Genomic DNA, 24,386 nt, shown 5'->3' with positions numbered 1-24,386 from the left:
TGTAGGTACTCAATGTGTTTTCTGTTGAAGGTACTCAATGTGTTTTCTGTTGTAGGTACTGAATGTGTTTTCTGTTGAAGTTACTCAATATGTTTTCTGTTGTAGGTACTCAATGTGTTTTCTGTTGTAGGTACTCAATGTGTTTTCTGTTGTAGGTACTCAATGTGTTTTGTGTTGAAGGTACTGAATGCGTTTTCTGTTGTAGGTACTCAATGTGTTTTCTGTTGAAGGATACATACCCTGGAAGCAGGAAGTGGTAGTGTCAATTGCACAAAAACATGCATCAGTGATACGTACTCTGCAAGCAGGGAATGGTACACTGCGAATTCCACTATGCGGTAAACTTAACTCAGGGGGGAAACATGCATCAGGGATACACGTATTGCAAGGGCAGGGCACTCTACCAGGAGTCGCTGGAAGCTCGCTGCGAGGCCGCTTTCGCGCGGAAGAAGCCATGGAAGAACGGAAAGACAAAGGAAGATGGCGGCGGAGAAAATATGCATAGCGCACTCTAAGGCGATTCGAATTGGGGCGAAACGCGACTTCGCGGCGGCGATTGCTCGATTCGGACCGGTAGAGAACCCGCGCGAGACGTCGCGTTTGGAATTCCGGCGCGATCGGCGGCTCGGGAAAGCGGCGGCGGAGGAGGATCCGCGGCGGGGGTCCCGACGATCGCGCGTTCAATCGATCGCGCGGAAGGGCGTTCGAAGCGCAGCGGCGCGATCGAAGCGCGGTCACGGCGGCGTCGGGCGGCGAAATTTGAAGGCGAAAACGCGAGGTCCCGCATTGGAAACGCAGGCCCCGTACGAAGCTCCGTAAATTATGGGAAGAAGATAGAGATAGGGTACATGTATGAGTTTACTTCCTCTTTTTCTTGCCACTTTTCTTTCCCTTTCCCTTTCCTTTTTTTCCTTTCTTTCCTTTCTTCTGCTTCTGCTTCAACAGCTTTCGGCATTTGTATGATCGCCATAACGACTGCAGCAGCGTAGCAGCCCGAATCATTTTCTCCAGCTCGCGTTGAGCTTCTTCCGCCTTTTCTTTTGCAATTCGTCTCTCTTCGACGACCCGATTGTATTCGACTTCGAGCGTTGCAAAGCGTTCCTCCAATTCATTCAGCTGCATTCTCTGTTCATCGTAGACCTTCTGAACGCCTTCCATCTCCTCCTGCCTATCCCCCATATCATTGTCATACTCGCGAATCCAATTTTCGAGCTCGTGCTCGACCTTGAACTTCCTCTGAACACCAATACACATAGACTATCTATTTCTAAAGAGCAACTCCTCTAACCTTTCGTAAATTGAGCTCGGCTTCCCTATGACTAGTTCTGTTGTCCGCGAGGGTCTTTTTCAGCTGAGCTACCTGCTGCTCCACTTTTGCACGTTTTATCTCGTGACTTTTCAAGTCAGTCGTTTCCTGCTTCTCTGCCTCCGTCATAACGTGACGATCATTCTCCTGGCTCAGCTTTTGTACACTATGCAAGTCAGTCTCCAGTTTTCTAGCAATTGCTTCCTTCTCACTAATCTAAAATCAAGAAATATAATAATATCTAAACCCACAATAGAGGTGACTAGTCACCTGAAGCCTACTACTGACCTCTTTCTGACGTTTTGCTATGGCGTCGCCCAATTCTTCTTCCAGATTTCGTATTTCGGCTCGCGCTTTCTCCTCGCGTTCAGCCACGTGACTCAAATAGTCGCCGCGATCGTTTTCCTCCTGTCGCGTCGTCGCCAAACGTTCTTTCGTCGTCGACTTCAACTCGCTCAGCGTTTCGAGAAGAAGTCCCGATTCCGCCGATCTCTCTTTCGATTCGGCGCGCATCGCGTTCGCCGCGGTCGGATTGCGCGCGAAAGCGCGTAGGACGTTTCGCACCGATTGGCGCAATTCGTCCGTTAGATCGGCGATCTTTTCTCTCGTTTCGTCGTCGATCGACGAAGCGAAGTCCTGACTGAAGCTTGGCGCGCGAGACGGAGATGCGAGCACTGACGCGCCGCTGGGACGTTCATTGCGACGGTAAGGGCTCGTCGCGTGTCGATATTCTTCTTCGAGAAGGGCGTGGCGCTCGAGTAAGCGCGTCAGGTCGGAACCGAGTAGAACGGCGAATCGGGAGAGCGAGCGGGTGATGAATGGCAGAAGAGAGACGATTTCAATGCGGCGCATGCCTTCTTCGAGAACGGCGATAATGCGACGAGTTTCGACCGATGTTAGTTTCTTTTTCGCTGGATCCACGGCAAAGAGGACGTCGAGAACGCGAGACGTTGGCGCGTCGAGCTCTTTCTCTCGCTGGTGAAGTTTTCTCGCTTTGAAAGCGAGCGGATCGCGACCAAATGGACTCCGTGCCGAAGACGTAACAGTCGCCATGTTGTCTCGTAACTAAGATCTACTGCGCAAACTCAAGACAAAACATAAATACAGTACACCCCTAAATATCCAGAGGGCTTTCTTCGCTGGATTTCAATTGAACGAAGCCAGATTTCTTCAGCGATGAATCGTAGTGAATGTCTGTATCAATTCTCACATAATCCTAAGAAAGACTGGGTGAGTGCAAAGATCGCACTTTCAAGTCATTCCTTTCTACTGTACCTGCCCTTGGGTTATGACGGGATCTACAAAGGAAGCGCCGTCAATGCTTGGAATTTGAATTCCAGGAGCACCATATTTCACTGAAGAGAAAATTCTGCGTTTGCAATACTGAAATTTCAGAGTGCGCACTACAAACCGTTCAAGTAGGGAACAGCTACTAGCAAACAGAGGGCATTAACTGCACTTTCTAATTTTGTCACCTAAGGCAAAACGACAGCTATGAGAAGGGAGAATCTCTTCTCTTTTCTTACATCAATGTGACCAATGTTGCTGTGAAGTAAGGTGATGTCAGACCTAAAAATGCCAGATGTTTATTAACATTATTTGATACAGTATGCAAATGCGCTTACTTCAAATATGTAGCGTTGCCGTAGATTATCTCCTTTGTGCCATTTTGACGCAATGCAATATGTACTGTCCCGTGCATAATCTGTAGACATCAAAAATGGCTATTGATTAGTTGAGAGAATTTACGTACGATTCCGAGCGTAAAAGTGTTGATAATTATGCCGTTGTCAGCAACGAAAACGGTCACCTCTCCTGGAAAGGTCAGATTCACGGAACTCTTCGATATATTGAGGTATGGTGGCGCTGTTGCATTGACAAAGAGCTGCATGGGCAAGTTGGGATATTTTTCATACAACTGCAAAAACAAAAACGGCTCAAAGGGTTGAGTTACACAGACATCTTGTCTAACTGTTGGTAAAAAATATTTGAATGAACTGGTGTTGAGTTGGATAGGAAGATTGGAAGGCAGCTAATGGGAAAAAAAAACAATATTTCCGTATCGCATTCGATTGTCTTTTCCTGCTAACCATATTTTGCGTGACATTTAGGTGAAGCACGTTCGCATCCTGATACACAAAACCAGCTGAATTAGCTATGTAGTCCGTCAGCCATATGGTCATCATGCGAGATGACGGCGAAGCAGGAGGAAGACTCGTCGGTTGATAGGGCACTTGAACCGGATGAGGAACGTAAAGAAACTCTCCCTATCAAGAACACTGATCTACAAACCGCGCGAATTCGTGGACTCACTTTATGAAATGTTTGAAGGTAGGATTCATTGAAAACAGGAGCACTGATCAGCTCAAAGTTGATTTCCGAAAAGGAGCTCACTTTTTCGACAACTGGTCATAGTAGTGGCTACAGCAGAAACTGCTTCTCTCAAATTTCTTACTAGGCAAAGTACTCAATGCTGCATTTGCTTCCACCGAAATCTCCTTAGTAGCTAAATTGCACACCTGAGTAAAATTCCCAAATGATCAATCCCAGAACATGATTTTAATACATACGGATTTTTCAATGACACCTTTGACGTCGTTGCTGATTACATTCGAGAAGAGATTATAAAACCAGCTGTAAATGGTCGTGCGTAAAAATCTTTTCTATTTCATTGTAAAATCAGCAAACCTTCCAGTTCCGTGAAAATCAATACTCATGTGACCAATGTTAAACTCGCAACTTTTTGAGGATACGTTTGGTTGACCGCTGGCGTCCGCACCTCAAATATTTAACTGAGGCTGATTTCACTATTATCCTCGTCATATTTGCATTTACCAACAATGACAATGATGCTAAGAGAAACGTCAGAAACAGTGACGTCAAACGTTCCCGTTCCCTCGATGTGAGGCCTGCAATAACAATCTCCCCAATAAATACGTCCTAACAATTTATATATTTATATATACCAGCCGTTTCTTCTGTAATGCCATTTTCCCGTTACGAGCATAGAAATCTCCTTTGCTGCTATTTCAAGGCCAACATTTGGCACCACGGTCAGCGCCGATGAAGGTATTACTAAGTGGCTGCCCACCAAACTACAGCAAAATGAAAAGCCTTGCTATCCAGAACTAGAACTGCATAGGAGGCCCCGCCCTGATACTATCGATTTTCTCGCACTTTTCTGCGTAGTAAGACACTGTTCCGATAGGAGAATCGGCTTCTCCGGTCACTTTTGGTATGTCTATTGACTTGAGTTTCTCCTCCAGTATGGGAATTCCAATTTGGCGCACTAAAGACAAAGAAAGACGTCGCCGGAATTTGGGAACGAAATCGCAGTTGGGCGCCTTATAGCTTACCGTAGTCGAGTCCTTTCTGCGTTATCTCCGTTCTAAAGCCAGGATTAGGCGCCGAAACGCTGCAGAAAAGCGCAAACGCGAGAAGAAACGTCGCACGGACCATCCCCCTTATAACGTGCACTACACACGTCGTACACGTGTAATCTGACCTCTGCGTGCACACACAAAAAAGAATAGATGCATAGAACAAAACAAGAATAAAAAAAAGAAGGAATGCATAAAACAAAACAGAATAGAAAAGTCCGGGAAAAATACGAGCTAGACGATGCCGCCTTCGTTTGCAAGTTGATCCACTTTGTCGCGATGCAGGGAAATCAATTCTTCAGAGAACAGTGACGATGGATTGTAGTTGATGTCTGTACTGATTTGAATGTATCCCTTGTACGAAACATCGGTTAGTTAGCCTCTTATTCTAATCAACCAATTACCTCTCCCTGTGCTACAACGGGATTGACAAAGGTAACTCCGTCAACTGAAGGTATGGCGAACCCAGCAGCGCCATACTCTACATCATCAAGTCTAAGCTAAAACACCTTTACATGTATCATATATAATAGGATTTACTGTTGATAAGAGGAATGACTCCAATTTGATAGAGAAGATTGACTGCTGCCTCTAAGCTGGTTGCCTATATTCAAAACTACAAACCTATCACCAACTGTACAGCAGGTAGTACTTCAAAATGTCCAACGTTGGACGCAACGACGCTTATATCTGACCTAAGATTATAAAATTCTAGTACCCAATCTAATACATCACTGCACAGCTACCTAAGATAGGTTGCGTTGCCAATGACCATTTCCTGGCTTCCGTTTCGTCTAAGAGACGCGTGCCCAGTAGCGTGCATTGTCTAAAGCGTCTATAGAAGTTGGATGCTTGGAAATCAAGCGATTACCAGTCCGAGAGTGAACGCATTCACGAGCGTTGTCTCGTTCACACGTACGTAGGCAACGAGTCGCCCAGGTGCCGTCACATTAATAAAGCCAGACGTAATGTTAATATAGGGAGCTGACGTCGAGGTGAGAAACAGCTGCATCGCTTCATTGGGATACTTCGCGTACAACTGAACGCAGCGAGCAATGAAACTTCAACTCGATGTACCTAAGCAACTTGCCTCGGGAATAAGCGGCTTAAACGACGTTGTATTTAGAGAAATAGGGATGCCGGATGGAAGCTGAAATAAAAAATATATTGGTTAAGAATTTCTATTTTTTTCCTTGTCGGTCCTCTACCATGCTTTGGGTGATATTAATCTGCAAGACGCCCGCTTCTTGGTAAACGTATCCGGCCGTATTGACAATGTAGTCGGTAATCCAGATTGTCATCATTGAATTCGATGCAGCTGCCGTTGGGAGGGGGGAGGGTTCAAAGGGAATTTCGGTACTGGGATGTGGAATGTAGAGAAATTCGCCCTTTGAGGGAAGGGCATTAGACACTGAGAAAGGAGAGCGACGATTGCGCACTTTGTGAAGCGTTTCAAGATACGACGACGTAAATATGGGAGCTTGAATCAGCTCAAAATTGATCTCGGAATTAGACGTCAGCTTTTCCTCAACTACAGAACAAATCTCAATCTCATCGCGCCCCCTTCTGTTTTTTCATCTACCGGGTAGTGTGGCCAATGCTTTGTTTCCCTGCGTGTTAATCGCGTCCTTAGCTGCACTGCAAACCTTCAATTGACGATGCAGTCATTTCTGAGACAACGTCACGCGGTACGTACTGATCCTTCAATGCTTCCTTTTAGGCCGTCAGCTATTGTTCCGGAAAACAAATTGTAGAGCCAACTGCAGAAGCAAAAGGTCATAGTAAAGCTCTCACTCTCACTGTCTCTCTCTCTCTCTCGTTGACATCCCCTACCTTGCTCCACCATGAAAATCAATATCCAATTTACCGATATTAAAACTACAGCTATTGGCCGAAATCGTCGGACGACCGCTGGAATCGGCACCTACACAAATCAATAACCATTTACATTGCACACTTGTCAAAAGTGTATACCAACTCCAACGACAGTACTCAGACTAATGCTACTGGCCGAAACATCGCACGATCCACTATCAGATATGTGAGGCCTAGATATAGGATTTGTCTCAGGCTAGCGGACGGTTCAGCGCTTGAGACTGACCAACTGTGTTCTCTGTAGTGCCAGTGGCCAGAGAGGTGCACCGACACGCCAGACGCCCCTACTTGGACGCCCGTGTTTGCAACGATCGTTAGCGACGACGAAGGAATCGAAAATTCGGTTAGTTTGATACTGAAACGAAGTGTATGGTTCGATTTGGTAGAGGAGAAAAATTTTTCGCTTCGAACTCGGATAAGCTGTAGTCGATGCTGCCGACTGGTGTTCCAGCCGATCCGCTTTGATCGGGTATTGCGAGGTTTTGGAGTTGCTTCACGAGTATGGGCATTGCGACTTGACGAACTTCAAGTGAGGGAAAAGTGAGAAGTCGTTCAATTGCACGCCTGCGCTCTACCGTAGTCCAAGCCCTTCTCCGAAAGTTCGATTCTAAAGCCTGGGTTGACGGAAACGACGCCATGCGAGACGAGAAGAGACAGAAACAGGCGAAATAGCATCGTTTACGTGTAGCGCGCGTCACTCGCACGTGCGGTCGATGAGCTGACTGGTCGACGAGGATTTCGTGGTTGCACTTGCTTTGCTTCTCAAGATGTTCTCCTAATTCGTCAACATACAGCCGCCTTGTGGGCAAGCAGACAAGTGCTGATTAATAAATAGTAATTCTTGCATTTGAATAGCGTTGAGTGCAAGCCAGTCAAGGCTAATCAATTTATTTGCAGCATTACTTTTCTCCCTTAGTGCGCGTGCTTGCTGGCATATATTGTTAATGATTGCTATCTGCGCAAACTCCATTATTTTAATTGGCGCGCATTCAGCCGCCAGGTGGCTGCATGAGCGTACTGTAGTAAGGTCTCCTGAAGTCTGCTTGAAAACGATTTGGATAACGAGATTCTTCGCCGCTCTTATGCATGATCTGAGCAACTTAATCAAGTGCCATTTCCTCTGGGCCCCTCTTTCTCACCACTAGTACAAGATATTGATATACAGCACAAGGAGCAGTGTGGCTCCATGCAGGTCTGCACGTGCGGCGCGCGCGGCGACTTCTTGCTAGATCTCCAGCATATGCACATGGGCAATGGGCAAAGGCGGGGGTCGACTCAACGCATTGCACTATTGAATATATAATATATCCCCGTTCAAAGATAAATAAAATCGCCTTGAAGACAAACTTCCTAACCGCGGACCTGACGCCATGCTGGTCAGTGAACCCAATCCATCAGCTAGCGAAATCGCAAACATAAAAAAGCCATGCTGTAGGCCTCGACTAAATGAACGATTCGTTTCCTTCATCCACAACGTGAAACCGCGAATGCGCTCTGAGGTATTTCTAGACTCGCTTAATCAAATCGACTGGCTTGGGCCTCCTTCGTCGAAACAGCAGAAGGCCCATTTATTAATTAATGCCACGCTAACTGCCGACTAGTGCAAAGACTTTCGAGACAGGCTTGCCCCCCTAGTTCATACAGAAGGTGCTTTCCGACACGAAGCAGACCCCTAAACTTGCCCTCGTAGAGTCGCTAAGTGCACCCGTCGAGACTGATTATGCACATCTTCTCAATGCACGTGGAACACGCGCTGCATGAGGTCTAATCAAATACATCTGCCTCAAACACGATCGGGCGTTACGACGCCCTAGCAAAAGTTGTTCCAACGCAAACCATATGCATAGTGTCGGTCGATTAAAAATAGGGTCCCGTTTAGCCAAATTGGGCACAAGCCCCGAACTTCCAGACGCGTCCGCCTATACATATACCACCGAGGTGAGGTCAGGTGTGCATTCTTTTCCGCGCGCAACTGGCTCTAACAAGCAGTCCGCCATGGAGAGCTCTGAAACAAGCTGTACGACGACGACGACGACGTCGACGACAAGTTCCTCGTGCAAAATGACGACGAAAAAGCGTCGGCGTTCTCGAACCGTTTTCACGGCGAATCAGCTCATGGAACTCGAAAGGGTCTTCGATGTCACTCGTCATCCAAGCGCCTCCGTGCGAAGAGCTCTCGCCCAGCGCATAGGAACGCCGGAGACCACAATACAGGTGCGCTATATATATGTACCGCGACGGAAACGTGCGTGTGTGCAATGCATCGACGCAACGTTTGCTTTGTTACGCTCTTTGACCCATCTTGCATCTAAATTGAACACGCCGTGGTTCGGTCGCGGCGCTATACTACAGCCCTAGCCTGCCTGTGTGAATCTGATTTCTTCCAAGAATACGAGGACCCGTAAACCGCTGAACGGAAACCAGATGGTCCAATTTGAGCTAATAGTTTTTTATTACGAGCAGCGCTCTCAAAGCCGAAAAAAATCGCAGCTGATCTCGTTTTTTTTCGGCCTATAGGTTTGGTTTCAAAACAGAAGAGCCAAGCTCCGCTGGATGCGCGAATCGAAAGACGAGCCGTCGACGGCACCGAGCCAGTCGCGAACCGTCTCTCGACTCTCGTTCAGCGTTGAAGATCGCCAGACTCCCGTCTCGGAAGAATCAAGTTCGCCGTCCGACGGCTTCTCGCCGTTGATACAAGGACGACGACTCGACGCTTTCACCGAGAAGAGAAACGCGGCGAGGACGCCGCCGTCGCCCCCCGCGCTTTTATATAAATCAATGTTGGGATGGTGTCAAATTCGCGACGAAAAGCCGTCGGTCAAAATTCCCGCTCCGACTGTAGAGGAGCTGAAATTTCGCAGTATTTCTAGTCTTCGTCAGAAGGCCGAGCAGCACAAACGTCGACTCGGCCTCCCAACGGCGTCGTAATTGTGCAAAAACTCCTAAGTTCAACGTAGGGACCGATATAGAAACTCGGCCTTGGGCGACGAGACGCCGCATAAACAGAGAATTAGGTCCGTCTATGTAAGTTTGAATAAAGGTTTATCCGCCATTGCACGGCAGAATTTCATTAGTCGTTCAATTTCAAAACCGCAATTGCTCTCATGATGGCGAGCTCATCCGATTTTGCTCAGCAGCCGCTAGGCTTCTAATCAGCCTGGAGCAATGCCCAATCACCGCCTGAGTGGGCGACGCACGGCTTGACGCTACCGTTTGCGGTCGGCCGGTCGCTATTACTTTCGTACCGCGCGGGGCGCGATCGCGAAGTGCGTCCGTGCGCTCTTCCAGTCGACGTCGAGCTCGCAACTCGACAAGATACTGAAGCGTATACGTATATGGGTGCGCATGTGTGTCACGCGTACGAATGCGCTTTCTTACCTGAATGCACTCCTTTCGTTTCGATGCGATTCGTAGAGATTGCAGAGCGGCAAGTTGGCACGACGTTTGAGCGTCAGCTGTCGCAATATCCAACAATCTATACGAGTACACACATATTTCATAGCGGAAGGTATATAGTGTCTGCATAGACAAACCTTTCGATACATTTCTCTTTCTTCAGCCTCGGCCAAAGTTTTCCAGAGTGAAGAAGTAAATTGCCGAGAGCGCCTAAATCGCAGCGTCGAGCCGTCGCGTCAACACTCAATCGCAGAAACGCGTATTTACAAGCGGCGTTGCATTTCGTGTTCGCCATCGGGTCGGCAAGAAGAGCGACAAGAGGTCCTACGGCGGCACCAAGTCGGTTGTAGAGAACGTCGCTGTGAAAGGCAGCATTTCCAATTGCAAAACTAGCCGCCTGAGAGAAAATTCTATAAGCTAGATTCCGCGCAAGGAAGTGGCAAGTACCGATCGAACTTGATCATCTTTATCGCGAAGGCAATGAACTAAGGGCACTATCCGTCTATAGAGACAGAGAGAGAGAGAGAGAGAACGCGAATCGTGAGCCGGTGACGTCGTTTTATGATCGTAGCTACCTTTCAATGGAGCTGTAAAATGCGTCGGACGGAGAGAGGAGGCTGCCTATAGTTCGACAACAGCGAACGCGAACGGTTCGATCTGCGTGCTCCAAGAGGGCAACGAAATCAAATACGTCTATAACAGAGACCATTAGGACGAGACGCCAGAACAATTTCCTCCGCTCGCATCCTACCCGGACGTCGACTCGTCAATTTTACAAATTTCTCCACGGCGATCGATCCCTCGTTGACCGTACAGCTAACCAAGGCTAACGAGTTGCACAGCACGGTTGCCGAATTGGTCGGCGACAACAGTCGAGCCATGAAGGATTCCAGCTAAGATCAGTAGTCATTACAATTCATATTCAGAACGCCTTTCGCCCCTGCTACATGTATATGAATATACTGTATACCTTTGAGCTGCCAACTATCTCCCAGAAATTAGATCTAAACGGAGCAGCGTCCGATTTGAACATGACCAGTCGAAGAAGTATTTCTACGAGAAAGGAAACCGCAACTTCCTCCAAGAACGCCGTCAGTCCTATATGTTGTATCAACTGACCCGAGGGAATTTCAAATGCTACTGGATCCGATAAATCGCTTGCGGCGTAAAGCAGCCTTTCGACGACGCCGGCACTGAACCAAACGCTGCAGCGGAGCAACGTAATGTGATTGCATGCATGCTAAGAGGATAGGCGAATACCTCAGAAGACCTTCGAGGGCACTAGCACGGATGTTCGCTTCTAAAGCCAATGGAATGTAGAAGAGCTGGAAAGCCTTGAAAGTGGAACTAGTTCAAAAGAATGGGGTAATTTCATCGCGAATCTCGCCTGTATGATGTGGCGTTCCATCGCTAATTGACGACTATTTGCGTCCTCTCCAGCGGTTGCTGCGATATTGGCTATTGCGTTGGAGTGAATAAACGAAAGACAAGACCGTCCGTACGGACTGTCTTCCTCTGCTAGTTCCTTCAGAGCATCCGAGGGTTCCTGTGTAGAGGCGCATGTAAGTATCACTCACTTTGCGATAATTAGCATTAAATCACCTGTAACATTACGGTACACGCTAGCTGAACAGATGACGAGAATCCGGTCAGAGATAGAGCGTTCACGTTCGCACTAAGAGATGTGAAAAATCGAAGTGATTTGCCGACAGGTTACGCACCTACTATCCTGAAGGCAAGAATACACGACTGTCCAAAGACGGTTCCAGAGCGAAGAGTTGAGAAGCATTTGCGTTGCAGCGCGATTCTACGTACGAAAAACATCTTCAAGTCAGTGACTTTGGATTTCGAAGCGTAGAAGAACCTGAGGTAATACAATGCAAAGCAAAGTCATCGCACCGTCTAAACACCCACATTCATCAGCATTCTAATCGAGCGCACAATATGGATAGGAAGGCCCAAAATTGCATCCTTTCTCACCACATTCAAGCCGCCGTAACCGATCACAACCTGTTCGACAGCCGCGAGAAATTTTTCGACGTCGACGTCGACGCACGCCGTCTGACTGTGCAACTCCGTCAATTTCAGGAGCAGAATCGAGGACAGGACCTATACGCAGATATTTTCTCAAGAACAACTTCATTGCTCCTCGCACCCGATCGCTTAGTTGCGTCGCTTCGTTGACGAATACGGCGAGCACAGCGACGAAAAATTGAACAACGCTGTAGAAAATTTTAAAAAATGCGTTTTTGATTTTCCAACTTACTGTTGAGGTATTTCGCTGTTAGTTGGCCGAGTTTGCGAAGCAGCGTGGCATCCTATCCGCAATATGAGTCGCATTCTTTCCAACTGATTAGAATCGATGACCTGTCCCCCAGTGCACAGAACTCGAAGCGCTGTATCTATCCTCGCACAATCAACTTACATTTTCGGGCTCCAAAAATTTCGTCATTCCCTCGCAAAAGGAATCGCGCGCCAGAACATTGACGGCGATGATCGGCGAAACGGTACATAAATCGCAAACAGCCTATACGGAAAAGAAAAAACGAAACGGACTTCACACCTACAAATATGCGCGACTCTCGATCAGTGCCCACAGAAAGCGCTTCGAATCGACCGAATTGACAAGAGTAGATCATCAGAGTCTCCAGCGACAAATTGAGATCGTTCTCAAGTATCGAAGCGGCGGCAAAGGTCGCCTGGGGCTGACGAATACACGTGCGTATTAAAAAGGCAGGCAATCTTGACGCGATTACGAATGCGTAGTGCACCTGTACTTCGCTGTGGGACGTCGAATCGATCCGAATGAGCGTGTGCAATGCCGTCATTGCAGAGTCGAAGACTTCCCCCGCCGGAAGAGCTCCCGTACCGGGAACTAGAACGCATGGGAGTCGTTGACGTTCTGGGAAGGAGAAAGTTTTAAAAAGAGTACCAGGAGCGAGTGCATTTAGGATTGTCGGCAAGATGATGGGATCGCTGGCGAGAGCACGAAAGATTCGAGCGGTGAAGGAGGCGGTGCATCTTCTGGCTGCTTCACACAGCGACGCGACGAGCTATACGGAAACGCTGACGATGCATTAGGCGACGTTTTGCTGTTCGTTTCACCTTAAAAATCGTTGCGTGTACTTTCTCGTGACGCGCCGAAAGAATTTCGGGCACGAACAGGAGAAACTGCTCGACAAATTCAACGAAGTGAATTTCTTCGTCGATAAGGCTGAAACAAAAAAAGAATCGAATGAACGAATAAAACAAACAGACGACGAAATACCTGCTTGACGACGTCAAATCTGCACTGGAAACGGGAAGATGAAGCTCGCGCGATAGATAAGCGACGAGCATCGTCAAAATTTCGCACATTAACCCAGGCAACCAGACTTCCTACACGCCCCAAAGTCAACCACGAAAACAACGCACCCAAACTGTCTTACGTCGAGATCAACCTTTTCAAGCAATAAATGAACAATAGACAGAGGTAGCGACGGGAGATCAATAGCAACAGAGAACTGCCACCGAACGCTATGCTCACTAAACACGCGACAACAGTTCCCCCTTTCTATTTTTTCCCCCCTGATTGGGATTTCATACCACTTGGCTGTCAATAAGCCAACGATGACGTGGGCTACCTGTTCCAGCCTTGCAGCGGCGGCGGCCGAGCGCTCTTGAATGACCGCCTGAAACGCCGATTCAAGTCGCGTCACGACCGTTGAAACGAACTTGGAATCAGTCATCAGATAACCGGCAGTCAAGGTCGATCCCATGCGGACGTGGCCGGCTGTCGAAGGACCTTCCGCCGTCGACGTCATATCAATCAAATGCTGCCATTCCTCGTCGCTGTCGGCACTCTAAACAGTGCAAAATGAATTTTCTAAAAACAAATCTAAGCTACTTGCCTGTTGACTGGACGCGGAAAAAGATTGTTCGGTCGCGTTCGTTGAGAGTTCGACGCGATGGCTCGTTCCCGGTTTGATTCTGTACGTCCTGTTGCTTGCAGGTCGATCGAGAGGAAGAAGGGACGACGATGAATCGACGTCAGTCGGGCGAGAAATATTTTTCGAAATGGGAACGTCGTCTCCTCTCGATACCGGCACGGTTTCCTCGGCTTCGAGCGAGTCTCGAATCCGCGAAGGTGGCGGCGACGTCTGAGACTTGCGTTTGACTGGCGATTGCTTCTGCGAAAGAGAGAACGTGAACGAAAAGGGCACACTAAACAATTCCGTACCGCTTGGCGTCGTCGCGATCTTGCTGAGACGTTGCCTCCTGTTGTCACGCTAGACTGCGGTGAGCCGGTGGGAGCGGTGTGCGTTTCTTCCTGAATAGTCTCGGTGGAAAAAGGAATTGCATTGCCTTAGTGGAAAAGAAGACATTTCCTGCTGCGCCATCGCTGATATAAAGAGAGCTTCACTTTCTATGTAAATAGGAGCCACGAAGGGATGATTTAACAGGTGCGGCCACGTTAGTCTTTTCTTAGGATCCTTCTGTAGCAACCCGCTGAGAAAATCCTATACAAATACGTCTAGGTCAACAAACGAGGAAACGTCTTACTGGACTTCATACTCTAAAAAGGGGGCTCATTTCTGGTGGCCATTTGATGGGATTCTAAAAAGACAAAGCTGCCAGATCTACTACATAATACGTCACCACTGTATCACCTTCACTATCATATGAACGAGTTTGACAATGCTATTCGTGTAGAACGGAGGTCGGCCAACAAACAGTTCATACAAAATGCAGCCCATCGACCTGAACAACCATTGTCCCTCAAACACAGAGAGAAAGAGTAGTCGATTGACGCACCAAAGATCAGAATTGTGATCATAGGGCCTTTCTTGAACCAATTCCGGTGACATGTACAAAGGGGTGCCCTTGAAAAAAGAAATGCGTGAAACACAATTACCCTCTGATCCTACGATAATACTTTTATGGAAGTCAAAACCAACGTATTCATGCTCATCGCTCTAGCGAAGCTGTACAAAAGAAATCCAATATCATTATTATTATCATTGCCAATACATATTGAAACAGGCAGGTGTACTACTGTACCTACCCGAAGTCGCACAGTTTAATGCATCCCCCTTTGCAAACTAAAACATTCTGCGGCTTCATGTCGCGATGCATGATCCGATGCGAATGCAAATAGTACAAGGCTGACACGAGCTGACTAGCAATGGTTTTCACCTATATTCATATACGTTTCTTTTTTTCTCTCGTGTCAGTGTCGCCCCTATTTTCTACAGACTTGCTCTTCCGGTAATTGGCGATCGTCTTCGAGTATTTGAAAGAGCTCGCCGTCGGCGTACTCCGTTACCACGCCCACTTCGTTGTCCATTTCGAAGGAGTCCATCATAGAAATGATGTTCGGGTGCTCCATGCGCTTCATTAGCTCGATTTCGTACTGAAGTTTCTTTAGTTCGCTCGGCTTTCTGTTTGCCTTCGATATGAACTTGATGGCGACGATCTGTTTTGCGAAATTGTGTTATCGCGCCCCCTAGGAGACTCGCTTGCTACTACTAACTTGACCCGAGTGTTTCTTTCGAGCTTTAAAAACTCGGCCAAACGATCCCTCTCCAATTGGATCGAGAATATGGTAGTTTTCCATGTCAACAAAGCTGGCTGCGCGCGTTAGGCTGTGGAATGTATAGCCGCAGGGACTGCCGCAGGGTATAGCCGGAAATTTCCAAGAGGATGGTTACTTGGTCACCACGCCTGCAGAGCTTTGTTGGCATAGAAATTGTCTTCTGTTGTACTCTTTCGTAGTAAGACGGGCCTTCTTCGTCATTTCCTTTACAGACCTGCAGTCACTTCCTTGGGGTCTTGAACTTTGTGATGCCTAGCTTCCTTTGGCAGTGCTGCCTAAAAATAGTTTAGATTGCATGCGCCTCCCGGCGCTCCCCCAGCAGCTTACACTCTAAAATAGAGTGAAATGCATGCACGTAGGTGCGGAGCATTCCTAATTTAGAAATACCGGTAAATTCAGGAGGTCAATTGTGCCACCGTCGAGTTACATTAAGAAGGCAACCTCTGACTTATCGCTATACCGGCGATCAAAAACTTTGATCAAAACAAACCGTTGCTCAGAGTCGGAGAGTGGGCGAACCTAAACACACGTGCGAGTTGTAATTTTAGACTCCTTAGGCTCGGCACAAGCCCTGAGCAGGTGCAGTAGTTAGGTAAAGCTCAGGCCTCCCGCTGCATGGCTCGCCAGGGCGTCGTCCTTCATTGAGAGATCAGCTGCTTCGAATTTCCGTGACAGACAGCTAAGCTGAATTCCAATTCCAATGCTAATTAAATGAATTCATATCCGTCTCCTCCCTTGTGCGCACACGCTTGCGCGCCTAGCAGTGTACACAGACAAAAGGGAGCAATAATAGCGACTGTCGCTCTCTCTCGGACGTCAGTCGTCTCTTTTTACAAATACGCTCACTCACGACGTCTTGAACCGAACTTACGCAAAAGGTACATTCCCGTTTCCGGGGTCGCGCAATCGCTGGCTTCGTTTAGTCGGATCTGATCTCATATACGTCTCACGTAAGCCAACCCACTCCACTCGAAGGCTGCACTTTGCGTTCTGCCATGACTCGCGTTGTTGAACAACCGACCTACCATCGGCGTTGCTTTGCTTTACAGGCAATGTCGTCAGGCGACGCGAAACGACCCGAACCGTCTCTACACTATAAAGCAATCGCAAATTTCAGCCCGACGTCGCAGTATCGTGAGGGCACGATTGAATTGCGTGTGAACGACGTCGTCGAGGTCGTTGACAGACAAGCATCAGGTGAGCCTCGGATAGGTGGAGCCCGGCCGACGTGGAGGCGTAGGCTATCCGCGCCCGACCCGCTTGGGGAACAGTCTTTTACGCGCCATACAGTCTCTAGAACTAGAACTAAACATTATTCGCGGCCCCCCTTTCGCTTATTTCATGTTTCGATTTCCTAATGGTGTTTACGCGTGCAGGGTGGTGGTGTGTGGTTTTGGGAGGCGATCGTTTTGGTTGGGTTCCCAGTACCTACCTCGAACCGTGTTCGGACGAAGTCGAAGTGTACATGAAAACGACAATGCCCCTGCCTCTGCCCACTGTCGCGAAGGGGGCGGTAGCGGGGGCAGGAACGGCGAGCGACGTCAAATCAACGGCGCAACCGTTCGTCGACGGCGAAAACGGCTACATAACGCTGCGGTTAAAAAATCGCGCTAATCGTCCTGACGTCCGTGAACTCGCCGCCGCGGGGACGAAGCCGAACGACGGCGATGACGGTGAGCGATCCCGCGGAGACGATCTCACGTTTCGTTTACGTTGGGCTGATGCCGAAATTCGTAGATTATGTTGTTACTGTGGAAGCGCCGCCGATCAATCCCGTGCCGCCCGTGCCGCCGCGAAGGCTGCCCAGTGGCAACGACGATTCGCCTCGCCCCGTGCCGAAACCGCGAAACAGGTCGAACAGCGGCGATCAGTCGCCGAGACTGTTTGGTCGCGATTTGCCCGAGTCGCCGCGACTTCGAACGCGAGCCGTAGAAGAAGACCAGTCGCCGGTGCTGCCTCCGCGTCGACTCGAACGAAAAAAACCGCTGCTCAAGGCACGATCGCGCGACGCTCTCGTCGAATCGCCGCGAGCGGAAGAGAAAAGGCGACATAGGCCGATTCTGACAAAGATCGCTTCGGAGAGCGACTTGGCGCTCTCGCGTCCCCGCAGTCCGAAGGGACGCGGCGGCGCATTTGCTCCGCGACAGCAGGCAATCAGCGAAGACGACGAGGCGTTCATCGACATTTCGCCGCTTTCGTCGCCGGACGCGAATGGCCTTCCATCGGTCGGCGGCAACGGTCAGCCGTCGTCGCGTTGTTCATCGGGTTTCGCCGACGACGCGTTCGACGACATGACGAGACTGGAGAAACGATCGAAATCGCTTCCCGTCGAGCTCAGTGGAACGACAGGCGGCTATCGAACGATGAGCGAGTATCTGGCGGCTCTTGGGAACAAGGAGTGGTTTCACGGCCGAATTTCCCGACAGAAAGCCGAGAGCAAGTTATCTGCGGACGAAGTAAAGGTCGGCAATTTTCTCGTGCGAGAGAGCGAATCTCAGGTAAGAACTTTCTCACCTCGTTTCTTCAGTCAGTCAGTCAGTCAGTCAGTCAATTTTGATTTCTCTTTTGCAGCCTGGTAACTATTCAATATCGGTGAAAGGTTACGGCGAAATGCTCCACTTTCAAATTCGAGTGATTGACAATGGGGAGATGTTCAGCATTGAAAAGGACTTCTTCAAAACAATCGATGACATTGTGTCCTTCTACTACCAGCATGCCATCTTTGAAAAAGAAGGAAAGAGACTCAAGCTGGGCAGTCCTTATAGCAAGCGCCGATTGCTAGCCAGTAAATGAGACGCTTGCGCTTGACATCGACTGGCCAACATCTATTATAACAGTTTTAATTATGTAATATGCCATTGTAGCTACTGTGTTATATTTCGTTCTGTTATGAGCCTTTGCCGCTTTCCAAGAATGCAATATCATTTCTTTTTCTCGCTATTTCATGCCGCATTAGTAGAACAACGAAACTAATTCACCGCCTACCTAAACAACTATAAGGGCCTTACTAGAAAACGCTCTAAGATTCCTAAAAGAAGACACTCTAACGGCCACACCGAACGGGCATGCCCAACATGATGCCGATGTTTTCAATGTAAAACAACGGGTGGATTTGGTAATATTTGACAATCTCCGACATCTTATCATAGTAGTGCTGGCCGAAATAGAGCTTCCCGTCTTTCGTTTCCACGGGAAAGTGACGCGCCCTGCAATAGAACCCCAAACGAAATAGTCCCATCTTTGGAGGTCATCCTCCCTGTACCATACTTGTTCTCCAATGTAATCGAAATTGCGTAATTGCCCACCTAAAAGAAGTCTCGTCACGTCGTGACACACACTTTCACGTCTTTTGCCTTACCCGATTGGGACTCTCTCTCACAAGGAATTCGCGATCTTTTCCGTGCTAAATCACAGAATATTTGTAATAACGAAAAGCGAATGCGGCAGGCAATACGTTCAATAGCACGGCCTCAGCATCATGACGGGACAAGGAGCCGTGGTACCACACCTGATTCACTAGAAACAAAAAACAACAAAGTCTGTAGTAGTACACAACACGGACGTTCCGTTTCCCTAGCATTCTCACTCAAGTCAAACTTGTCTCCACTCGGCGACGAAGGCATCGGTTTCCTGGACATTCGCGGCGAAAGAGCAGGTGGTTGACTTGGCCTGGTTTCATTTTTTGACAGCTGTGGACTGGACGTGCAGCGATTCCCCGCTAGGCTCTTGGACGGGTTCAACAATTGATTCCCTTCCTGACTGACGGTCGGATCAGAGGGAGCGGTGAGTCTAAGAGGACTATCGACGTTTTCTTCGATGTCAGGCGCAGTGAAACGTTTCTGAATGAGAAGTGCGGATGGCAGGCCAGGTTGAACAGACTAAAAGACGAAGTAAGAACGAGACATTCTTCTGCGCTCGTATCTCGTCGCTTACTACTGGCTCAAAGAACGCTCCCGGCACCCATCCCTCGCAATCGTCAATTCGTACGAACCACCAACCGCTTTCCTTCTTCTCGAGCACAGTCACGCGTTCTCCCTTAGCAAAGCTCATCGACGCATTGGGATCCCTTGACTCGTAGTCCTCGACGGCAATGTACACCGACGATGATTCGTCGCCCATCACCGCGTCTTCTTCAGCAACGGAAAATGAGAGACTTGGCGGACCTCCCGCGGACGGCGATGGAAGGTCAGACTCTAGATAATGCCGTTATAAGTGCCTCTCTTTACTTTCTATACAAACGAGTTTTGTACTCACCTACTATACTGGTGGGTATCCAGCCTTCGGAAGCGCGACCTGCAGTGCCCCAAGGCAAAAGTCACATACATACACATCGTTTCTATCTGAACTACGTACCCGGGATGGCTGTTCCGAGAAGCAAAATGTACGACCAGCCGCTCTCGTCGTGTTTACTGACCTGAACGGCTTCGCCTCGACGAACTGTCAAGCTTCCCGACGGATCGGAATAATCTTGCAAAACGAGTTTGACGTTTCTCTCGAGACTCGTGCACTAGTAGAGAGCGAACGAGTGAGAAGCAAACGAACGAAACCCTTCCGTTTCTTTACGGAATCGTGCTGTCGCCTCAACTGGTGTCTTTTCACTTCTTCGGCGGACGATCTGGAAGAAACCCTCAGTGGGGGCCCCCCAGCTTCGATTTCGATTGTCTTTCGCCTACCGTCCCGAGTCGTTAAACACGTCGCCGCTCGCCCCGCTGGCACCGGACGACCTGCGAACGAAAAAAAAAGAGATGCAGAGTGCGTGCGCGCGCGGGGCGCGAGCGCTATGCGAAATTTTTCCAGTCGCGCGCCCGCGGTTCTCACCTTCGCCGTTCTTGTCCTCCCATGACGACGTAGCCGCCGTCGTCCGTACTGACTTGGCGCTTTACTTCAAACATGCCTAATAGGAATAGAAAGGAAAGGAATGTGCTCATTGTTCAAGCGAACGCTTCAACTCACCGCTCTTCGATCTCTCTGCCGATCCCCTAGAGACACAATACCGTGACAATGGAGAGGCGGCTTGCGTAGTGCGAGATCAACTGACCTGCGGGGCGGGGGCTTCATCGGAAGAGCGTAGATGTCTTCGATATCCCGGTGGAGCTGAAAGAAAAAAAACATGAACGAAATTCCGTCGCGAGGAGCACAGAGAAACTGACCGATTGCTTGTGCGAGCACCGTCGTAAGTAGGTCGAAGGCGCAAATCCGATCTTTCCCTTGCATCTGCGCGTACACGCGAGCTTTCCAAACAAAAGAGCCACGAGAAAAATCTCTCCTCACTTCACTTTCCACCAGCCGTCGAAATTCTTCTCCAGTACGTGCACCTCTGCGCCCTCCTCCAGCCTCATTTCGTCCTGATCGGCGGGATGATAGTCCGCCACTGCCTTATACGATTCCACGACTGAAGAGTTTCTTTCCTTTTTCTTGTGAAATAATACAAATTCTACAATTTTGACTCGCCTTCCTCTTGAATATCTTCCAAGTGTTGCTGTTGTAGCTGTGCTTGCTCGACTGGCTCCAAGTAAGATCCTGGTGCTCGGCCCTCTTTTTCGCCAACTTGAATGAGCCACCAGCCTAAACAACATTGAATTCTGACATCACCGAGCCACCAGATTTTCCCTCACCGTTCTCGTTCTTGTCAATGACGTGAACAATTTGACCCATTTCGAGAGGAATTTCATTGGGACCTCGACCGAGAAACGCCGCAATGGCTCGATAAGACTCCAGCTCGTGTTCGACTTCCATAACACCTGCTGATACAAACATATTCCCTCATCAAAGCAGTAGTACACTAACACATGTAAACGTCGACGTGCAGACAGATGGCTTTAGGGTACCTTATAACGCTTCTCAAACATAACTGTTACCCCGGTACATGCACGAACAACAAAGTCTCGTTTCTTACCGTCCACGTCCTGATACAAGGGAGCCGGATCGCTACCATCACTGGGCGAGGTCACCGCATAAAACGGATTAGTCTTCAAGTCGCTAAGAAACGCGCGTAGAAGAAACGTGACGGGGTCAGTCAAGTCGAGGCGGAGCCCTAACCCTTTATTTAATTTCACTTCCGTGTCTTCTGGCCAAGCCTCAAAGAAGCCGAGAACGTCGTCGCACTTCGATATGACAGCGGGAAGCTTTATTAGTGCCTACGAACCATTTCCTCCGTAAGCCTCCCATCATTAATTGAAATGCCGAATAGTTAATAAATTACCTGACAAAAATTTTCGATTTTCTTCGCCTTTTTCTCGGCACTCAGGATCTGCACGCGGCCGAATATTTTTGCTAAAAGAAGGCGCCGCATAAAAAATTCGCGCTCGTTCGTTTGTTCGCGCGGACCCGGTATGGCCGGAATGCCGCTGTCCTGCGTATACGGAAATATCTCGTAGAGTTTAGCCTGAGAGAAAGGCCAAATTAGAGAGGAAAAAAAACAACAAAGGAAGCGATTGTTTCTCTTCGCCCGAGACGCGCTGACGCCTAGCTTGCTTATGGCAGCGTCGTCGTTTTTCGAGCGGCGAGAGAAGGAGAAAGCGAAGACTCGCCTGGAACTCGAAAAACATCGAATATTTGCGATAGATGCAGAAGACGGCGCCGTCCGACCACGTAACTCGCAGCGCGTATACCTGAACGGCAAATGAAACGTTGGTTTGCGGTCGGTGAGCAGGGGCAGGTGTAGTCTAGCTCTTTTTCGTACATAGTGCTTCTGCTTATCGGATAGCCGTTTTCTCTGAATGTCGACGACTCGGACATCGACAACGTGGGATTTCATTTCTCCTCCCTGCGAGTAAGCGAAAAACACGAACTGCAGACGCAAAATACGGGAAACACAGAAAAATCCGGGGGTGGCTCTCTAAGACAGTTTCGTCCGTGTCGCACTCCAGTTCGATCGCCACTCGTCGGCGCCGAGCTGCGACGCCTCGAGACGCCATCCCCTCGTTTTCGCTCGCGATAGAAAGTCGGTCAACGTTAGTTGAGAATACCGACGCAGCAGGCGAACGATTTTCTGTACTTCGCGGGGCCCCGGCCTTCTCGACGAGAACGCTGTAACAAGATAGATTGTAGTCGGATTCGACAGTATATAGCCTACCTCGTTTGCATTCTTCACGCATCTGTGCGAGTATTAGGCCAGCATCATTAGACTAATGAAAACGATATATACTAAATTCATTTTTAGTCAAGCCCTTTTCGCTTACAGTGGTGCTTTGAGGTTCAACTCCTAGTAGTAATCCCCTTAGAGTCGTCGTCTCGTAGCAACCGGCAATGATGTCCTCTGACGTGGCGTCGTAATGAAGAACAACTCGTATGCGATCGTCCTTTAGAGCAAGGAGATACCTCGCGTTGTCTTCCCACGTAATCTCTTGCACATCTTCCATACTGTAAATATCAAGATATTGGCCAGATAGAATTCAAATTGAGACTACTATGTAGGTACCTTGTGACTGCTGAGCCAAAACAGACTCCAAGTGAAATAGGATAACGCTGGCGAAGTGCTAAAAACTCTCGCTGAAGTGGATATAGGAGTGTGTCTTCTATAATGCCTACTCAGGAAGACTGATTCTTCTTGGTTAATTTGCTCCAAGGAACCGATCGTCCCCGTCTTCATGTACTGGTTTACAAGAATTTGGAGTCTCGCCTTGTTCAACGAATCCATCACGACGCTCGTTACAGCTTGGTAATTGGCGTAGAGATGCAAACAGGTGAAGATAAAGAAAAGAGTCCAGGTAAGTCTGAACAGCCCGTCGTCACGCACTTGCTTCTTGATTTCATATGACTGTCTTCTTACGTAAAGTGACCAGCAACTACTGGCGTAATGACAAAGCTCACGACGAGAGCCAGAAGGTTGACAAGAGTTTCCTGACTGCCGTCCTTTGCTGAGACATCTGCCATGTTGCCTCGACGCGCCTGATGCTGAGTCAGCGCGGCTCTAGTTGCACCACCGGCTACTCCAACTACTGCCTTGATATAGATTTAAATTAAAATCCGCTTTGTTCTTAGCAGGACATCTTACCTTTGATACACTTGCTATTGACGTGATCAAAATGAAGTAGGTGGGAAATAGTGGACCGGTTAGCTCAAGAAAAATAGCTGTATCGTTCAAAATGTCGGCAAAAAGCCTAAAGAACGTTTTATACATATAACATTAGTAGGTTGTACGGTGGAACCCCGCAGAAGACCTCCGACCCTACCTCCACTTTTTTGCATCACAATCAAGATTTGATCTAAAGGAACAATAAATTGTGCATATCTTGATCTATCTACTGCATACCCTTGAAACCAAGCAAATGCTATTCTTCCCACCATGCCTGTTCCGTCTGCAAAAAAAGGATCAATTTCTGTCTCAGACAATAATCAGAGATCTTTGGCTGACTTAACCTTTGATCAGCCACGTCATAGTGGCAGCAACAGCAGATGCACTCTGATCTCCAACTCCTACTCCTTTGAGAACGGCATGCGTGGCCAGAGTCCCCGTGATTGATGAGCAGAACGCCTATGCCAATTCATAGCATTTTGACTGAGCTGAGGTGGGGTCTTCACCTGAATCGTATCCCAGAGCTGGTACCGCAAGTAGTCGGAGCTAACGCTGTCGGGATATCCTTGAGGAAGGAAAGCCTCCTGCGCAACAATCAGTGGTCTAGGGTTTCTTTTCCTACGACGTCTATTTCGATCCGAACCTTGATGAATTTTAGCAGAAAAAACGTCGATGCTTGAACTCGTTTTCTTGTGACAGTTCGGTGGTTCTCATTCATGCTGTAGACGTGAGAAACCGAAGTGGATCCGTAGCGCTCTTCTGCGATGGCCATCATCTGGTTTCTGTAGTACGAGTCAAGTTTTACGTACGTGTAACGCTTGATCACGTGTCTTCAGC

At 48.5% G+C, this 24,386-nt stretch overlaps 7 protein-coding genes across 11 annotated transcripts; 1 reads left to right on the top strand and 6 right to left on the bottom strand.

The window, feature by feature from the left end:
- Positions 1 to 275: 275 nt before the first annotated feature.
- On the bottom strand, positions 276 to 2,359 carry LOC136187012 (dynein regulatory complex protein 10-like). The gene is made up of 3 exons (XM_065974509.1): positions 1,595 to 2,359; positions 1,289 to 1,522; positions 276 to 1,236 (listed from the first exon to the last, which is right to left on the bottom strand). The coding sequence occupies exons 1-3, from the start codon at positions 2,357 to 2,359 to the stop codon at positions 859 to 861; spliced, it is 1,377 nt and encodes a 458-aa protein (XP_065830581.1). The 3' UTR covers positions 276 to 858.
- LOC136187010 (bactericidal permeability-increasing protein-like) lies at positions 2,343 to 4,815 on the bottom strand. The gene is made up of 16 exons (XM_065974508.1): positions 4,663 to 4,815; positions 4,484 to 4,595; positions 4,273 to 4,401; positions 4,142 to 4,215; positions 3,995 to 4,085; positions 3,877 to 3,940; positions 3,762 to 3,825; positions 3,620 to 3,711; positions 3,397 to 3,573; positions 3,279 to 3,338; positions 3,060 to 3,224; positions 2,932 to 3,011; positions 2,833 to 2,875; positions 2,718 to 2,781; positions 2,582 to 2,661; positions 2,343 to 2,522 (listed from the first exon to the last, which is right to left on the bottom strand). Exons 1-16 carry the CDS (start codon positions 4,763 to 4,765, stop codon positions 2,421 to 2,423), a joined length of 1,500 nt encoding a protein of 499 aa, XP_065830580.1. The 5' UTR covers positions 4,766 to 4,815; the 3' UTR covers positions 2,343 to 2,420.
- Positions 4,767 to 7,256, bottom strand: LOC136187009 (bactericidal permeability-increasing protein-like). The gene is made up of 16 exons (XM_065974507.1): positions 7,137 to 7,256; positions 6,973 to 7,084; positions 6,788 to 6,916; positions 6,661 to 6,734; positions 6,520 to 6,610; positions 6,383 to 6,446; positions 6,269 to 6,332; positions 6,126 to 6,217; positions 5,895 to 6,074; positions 5,777 to 5,836; positions 5,558 to 5,725; positions 5,433 to 5,512; positions 5,339 to 5,381; positions 5,227 to 5,290; positions 5,091 to 5,167; positions 4,767 to 5,040 (listed from the first exon to the last, which is right to left on the bottom strand). The coding sequence occupies exons 1-16, from the start codon at positions 7,234 to 7,236 to the stop codon at positions 4,921 to 4,923; spliced, it is 1,518 nt and encodes a 505-aa protein (XP_065830579.1). The 5' UTR covers positions 7,237 to 7,256; the 3' UTR covers positions 4,767 to 4,920.
- Positions 7,257 to 8,994: 1,738 nt separating this feature from the next.
- On the bottom strand, positions 8,995 to 17,102 carry LOC136187794 (serine/threonine-protein kinase 36-like). 2 transcript variants are annotated; one of them, XM_065975476.1, is made up of 38 exons: positions 16,965 to 17,102; positions 16,052 to 16,831; positions 15,920 to 15,986; positions 15,470 to 15,862; positions 15,194 to 15,412; positions 15,002 to 15,132; positions 14,873 to 14,921; positions 14,752 to 14,819; positions 14,607 to 14,697; positions 14,512 to 14,553; positions 14,360 to 14,456; positions 14,177 to 14,301; positions 13,848 to 14,126; positions 13,543 to 13,799; positions 13,386 to 13,482; positions 13,226 to 13,335; positions 13,063 to 13,171; positions 12,890 to 13,010; positions 12,729 to 12,832; positions 12,555 to 12,662; positions 12,383 to 12,484; positions 12,224 to 12,324; positions 12,113 to 12,179; positions 11,938 to 12,066; positions 11,822 to 11,884; positions 11,679 to 11,764; positions 11,560 to 11,632; positions 11,345 to 11,503; positions 11,218 to 11,291; positions 11,077 to 11,162; positions 10,928 to 11,010; positions 10,709 to 10,850; positions 10,533 to 10,650; positions 10,405 to 10,459; positions 10,225 to 10,354; positions 10,095 to 10,167; positions 9,940 to 10,036; positions 8,995 to 9,879 (listed from the first exon to the last, which is right to left on the bottom strand). In XM_065975476.1, the coding sequence occupies exons 4-38, from the start codon at positions 15,551 to 15,553 to the stop codon at positions 9,664 to 9,666; spliced, it is 3,945 nt and encodes a 1,314-aa protein (XP_065831548.1). In that variant the 5' UTR covers positions 15,554 to 15,862; positions 15,920 to 15,986; positions 16,052 to 16,831; positions 16,965 to 17,102; the 3' UTR covers positions 8,995 to 9,663. The 2 variants fall into 2 exon arrangements, with proteins under 2 accessions (XP_065831548.1, XP_065831547.1); XM_065975475.1 differs by having other exon boundaries at positions 15,920 to 16,825.
- On the top strand, positions 16,219 to 18,472 carry LOC136187796 (uncharacterized). Of its 3 annotated transcripts, none has more exons than XM_065975482.1 (5): positions 16,219 to 16,482; positions 16,582 to 16,729; positions 16,909 to 17,205; positions 17,270 to 18,030; positions 18,104 to 18,472. In XM_065975482.1, exons 2-5 carry the CDS (start codon positions 16,585 to 16,587, stop codon positions 18,323 to 18,325), a joined length of 1,425 nt encoding a protein of 474 aa, XP_065831554.1. In that variant the 5' UTR covers positions 16,219 to 16,482; positions 16,582 to 16,584; the 3' UTR covers positions 18,326 to 18,472. The 3 variants fall into 3 exon arrangements, with proteins under 3 accessions (XP_065831554.1, XP_065831553.1, XP_065831552.1); XM_065975481.1 differs by having other exon boundaries at positions 16,220 to 16,410; XM_065975480.1 differs by lacking the exon at positions 16,219 to 16,482 and having other exon boundaries at positions 16,489 to 16,729.
- LOC136187795 (SH3 and PX domain-containing protein 2B-like) lies at positions 18,437 to 22,335 on the bottom strand. Of its 2 annotated transcripts, none has more exons than XM_065975478.1 (23): positions 22,215 to 22,335; positions 22,063 to 22,143; positions 21,860 to 21,917; positions 21,735 to 21,805; positions 21,572 to 21,669; positions 21,429 to 21,511; positions 21,148 to 21,276; positions 20,984 to 21,097; positions 20,804 to 20,924; positions 20,683 to 20,746; positions 20,571 to 20,626; positions 20,486 to 20,511; positions 20,351 to 20,426; positions 20,206 to 20,256; positions 20,096 to 20,147; positions 19,886 to 20,039; positions 19,787 to 19,825; positions 19,466 to 19,725; positions 19,119 to 19,410; positions 18,987 to 19,048; positions 18,891 to 18,935; positions 18,800 to 18,837; positions 18,437 to 18,738 (listed from the first exon to the last, which is right to left on the bottom strand). In XM_065975478.1, the coding sequence occupies exons 1-23, from the start codon at positions 22,287 to 22,289 to the stop codon at positions 18,576 to 18,578; spliced, it is 2,208 nt and encodes a 735-aa protein (XP_065831550.1). In that variant the 5' UTR covers positions 22,290 to 22,335; the 3' UTR covers positions 18,437 to 18,575. The 2 variants fall into 2 exon arrangements, with proteins under 2 accessions (XP_065831550.1, XP_065831551.1); XM_065975479.1 differs by having other exon boundaries at positions 21,148 to 21,273.
- On the bottom strand, positions 22,279 to 24,348 carry LOC136187797 (RUS family member 1-like). Its single transcript, XM_065975483.1, has 12 exons — positions 24,193 to 24,348; positions 24,056 to 24,133; positions 23,894 to 24,008; positions 23,787 to 23,832; positions 23,707 to 23,739; positions 23,529 to 23,634; positions 23,304 to 23,476; positions 23,063 to 23,247; positions 22,953 to 23,010; positions 22,714 to 22,894; positions 22,608 to 22,659; positions 22,279 to 22,561 (listed from the first exon to the last, which is right to left on the bottom strand). Exons 1-12 carry the CDS (start codon positions 24,322 to 24,324, stop codon positions 22,371 to 22,373), a joined length of 1,350 nt encoding a protein of 449 aa, XP_065831555.1. The 5' UTR covers positions 24,325 to 24,348; the 3' UTR covers positions 22,279 to 22,370.
- Positions 24,349 to 24,386: the final 38 nt, after the last annotated feature.

Source organism: Oscarella lobularis, chromosome 5, assembly GCF_947507565.1.
Source record: "Oscarella lobularis chromosome 5, ooOscLobu1.1, whole genome shotgun sequence".
Lineage (NCBI taxonomy): Eukaryota > Metazoa > Porifera > Homoscleromorpha > Homosclerophorida > Oscarellidae > Oscarella > Oscarella lobularis.
This window is presented reverse-complemented; position numbering and strand designations above follow the sequence as displayed.

Coding starts and splice junctions, on each gene's coding strand:
- LOC136187009 (XM_065974507.1), bottom strand. CDS start 7,236: ATGCTATTTCGCCTGTTTCTGTCTCTTCTCGTCTCGCATGGCGTCGTT. Junction 6,447..6,519: donor GATTTTCATGGTGGAGCAAG/GTAGGGGATGTC, acceptor TTGCTTCTGCAG/TTGGCTCTACAATTTGTTTT. Junction 5,291..5,338: donor CCAACGTTGGACATTTTGAA/GTACTACCTGCT, acceptor TTTTGAATATAG/GCAACCAGCTTAGAGGCAGC.
- LOC136187010 (XM_065974508.1), bottom strand. CDS start 4,765: ATGGTCCGTGCGACGTTTCTTCTCGCGTTTGCGCTTTTCTGCAGCGTT. Junction 4,216..4,272: donor CATTACAGAAGAAACGGCTG/GTATATATAAAT, acceptor TTGTTATTGCAG/GCCTCACATCGAGGGAACGG. Junction 3,826..3,876: donor AAGGTGTCATTGAAAAATCC/GTATGTATTAAA, acceptor AATTTTACTCAG/GTGTGCAATTTAGCTACTAA.
- LOC136187797 (XM_065975483.1), bottom strand. CDS start 24,324: ATGATGGCCATCGCAGAAGAGCGCTACGGATCCACTTCGGTTTCTCAC. Junction 24,134..24,192: donor TTCTGCTAAAATTCATCAAG/GTTCGGATCGAA, acceptor ATTGTTGCGCAG/GAGGCTTTCCTTCCTCAAGG. Junction 22,562..22,607: donor GCGTGAAGAATGCAAACGAG/GTAGGCTATATA, acceptor ATCTTGTTACAG/CGTTCTCGTCGAGAAGGCCG.
- LOC136187795 (XM_065975478.1), bottom strand. CDS start 22,289: ATGAAATCCCACGTTGTCGATGTCCGAGTCGTCGACATTCAGAGAAAA. Junction 21,512..21,571: donor GAAGTGAAATTAAATAAAGG/GTTAGGGCTCCG, acceptor CGCGTTTCTTAG/CGACTTGAAGACTAATCCGT. Junction 19,049..19,118: donor TGGAGACAAGTTTGACTTGA/GTGAGAATGCTA, acceptor TTTTGTTTCTAG/TGAATCAGGTGTGGTACCAC.
- LOC136187794 (XM_065975476.1), bottom strand. CDS start 15,553: ATGGAAAACTACCATATTCTCGATCCAATTGGAGAGGGATCGTTTGGC. Junction 12,325..12,382: donor AATTTTTGGAGCCCGAAAAT/GTAAGTTGATTG, acceptor ACTGGGGGACAG/GTCATCGATTCTAATCAGTT. Junction 9,880..9,939: donor AACGAAAGGAGTGCATTCAG/GTAAGAAAGCGC, acceptor TATACGCTTCAG/TATCTTGTCGAGTTGCGAGC.
- LOC136187012 (XM_065974509.1), bottom strand. CDS start 2,359: ATGGCGACTGTTACGTCTTCGGCACGGAGTCCATTTGGTCGCGATCCG. Junction 1,523..1,594: donor TAGCAAAACGTCAGAAAGAG/GTCAGTAGTAGG, acceptor TCTTGATTTTAG/ATTAGTGAGAAGGAAGCAAT. Junction 1,237..1,288: donor CCGAGCTCAATTTACGAAAG/GTTAGAGGAGTT, acceptor ATTGGTGTTCAG/AGGAAGTTCAAGGTCGAGCA.
- LOC136187796 (XM_065975480.1), top strand. CDS start 16,528: ATGACTCGCGTTGTTGAACAACCGACCTACCATCGGCGTTGCTTTGCT. Junction 17,206..17,269: donor GCCGAACGACGGCGATGACG/GTGAGCGATCCC, acceptor CGAAATTCGTAG/ATTATGTTGTTACTGTGGAA. Junction 18,031..18,103: donor TGCGAGAGAGCGAATCTCAG/GTAAGAACTTTC, acceptor TCTCTTTTGCAG/CCTGGTAACTATTCAATATC.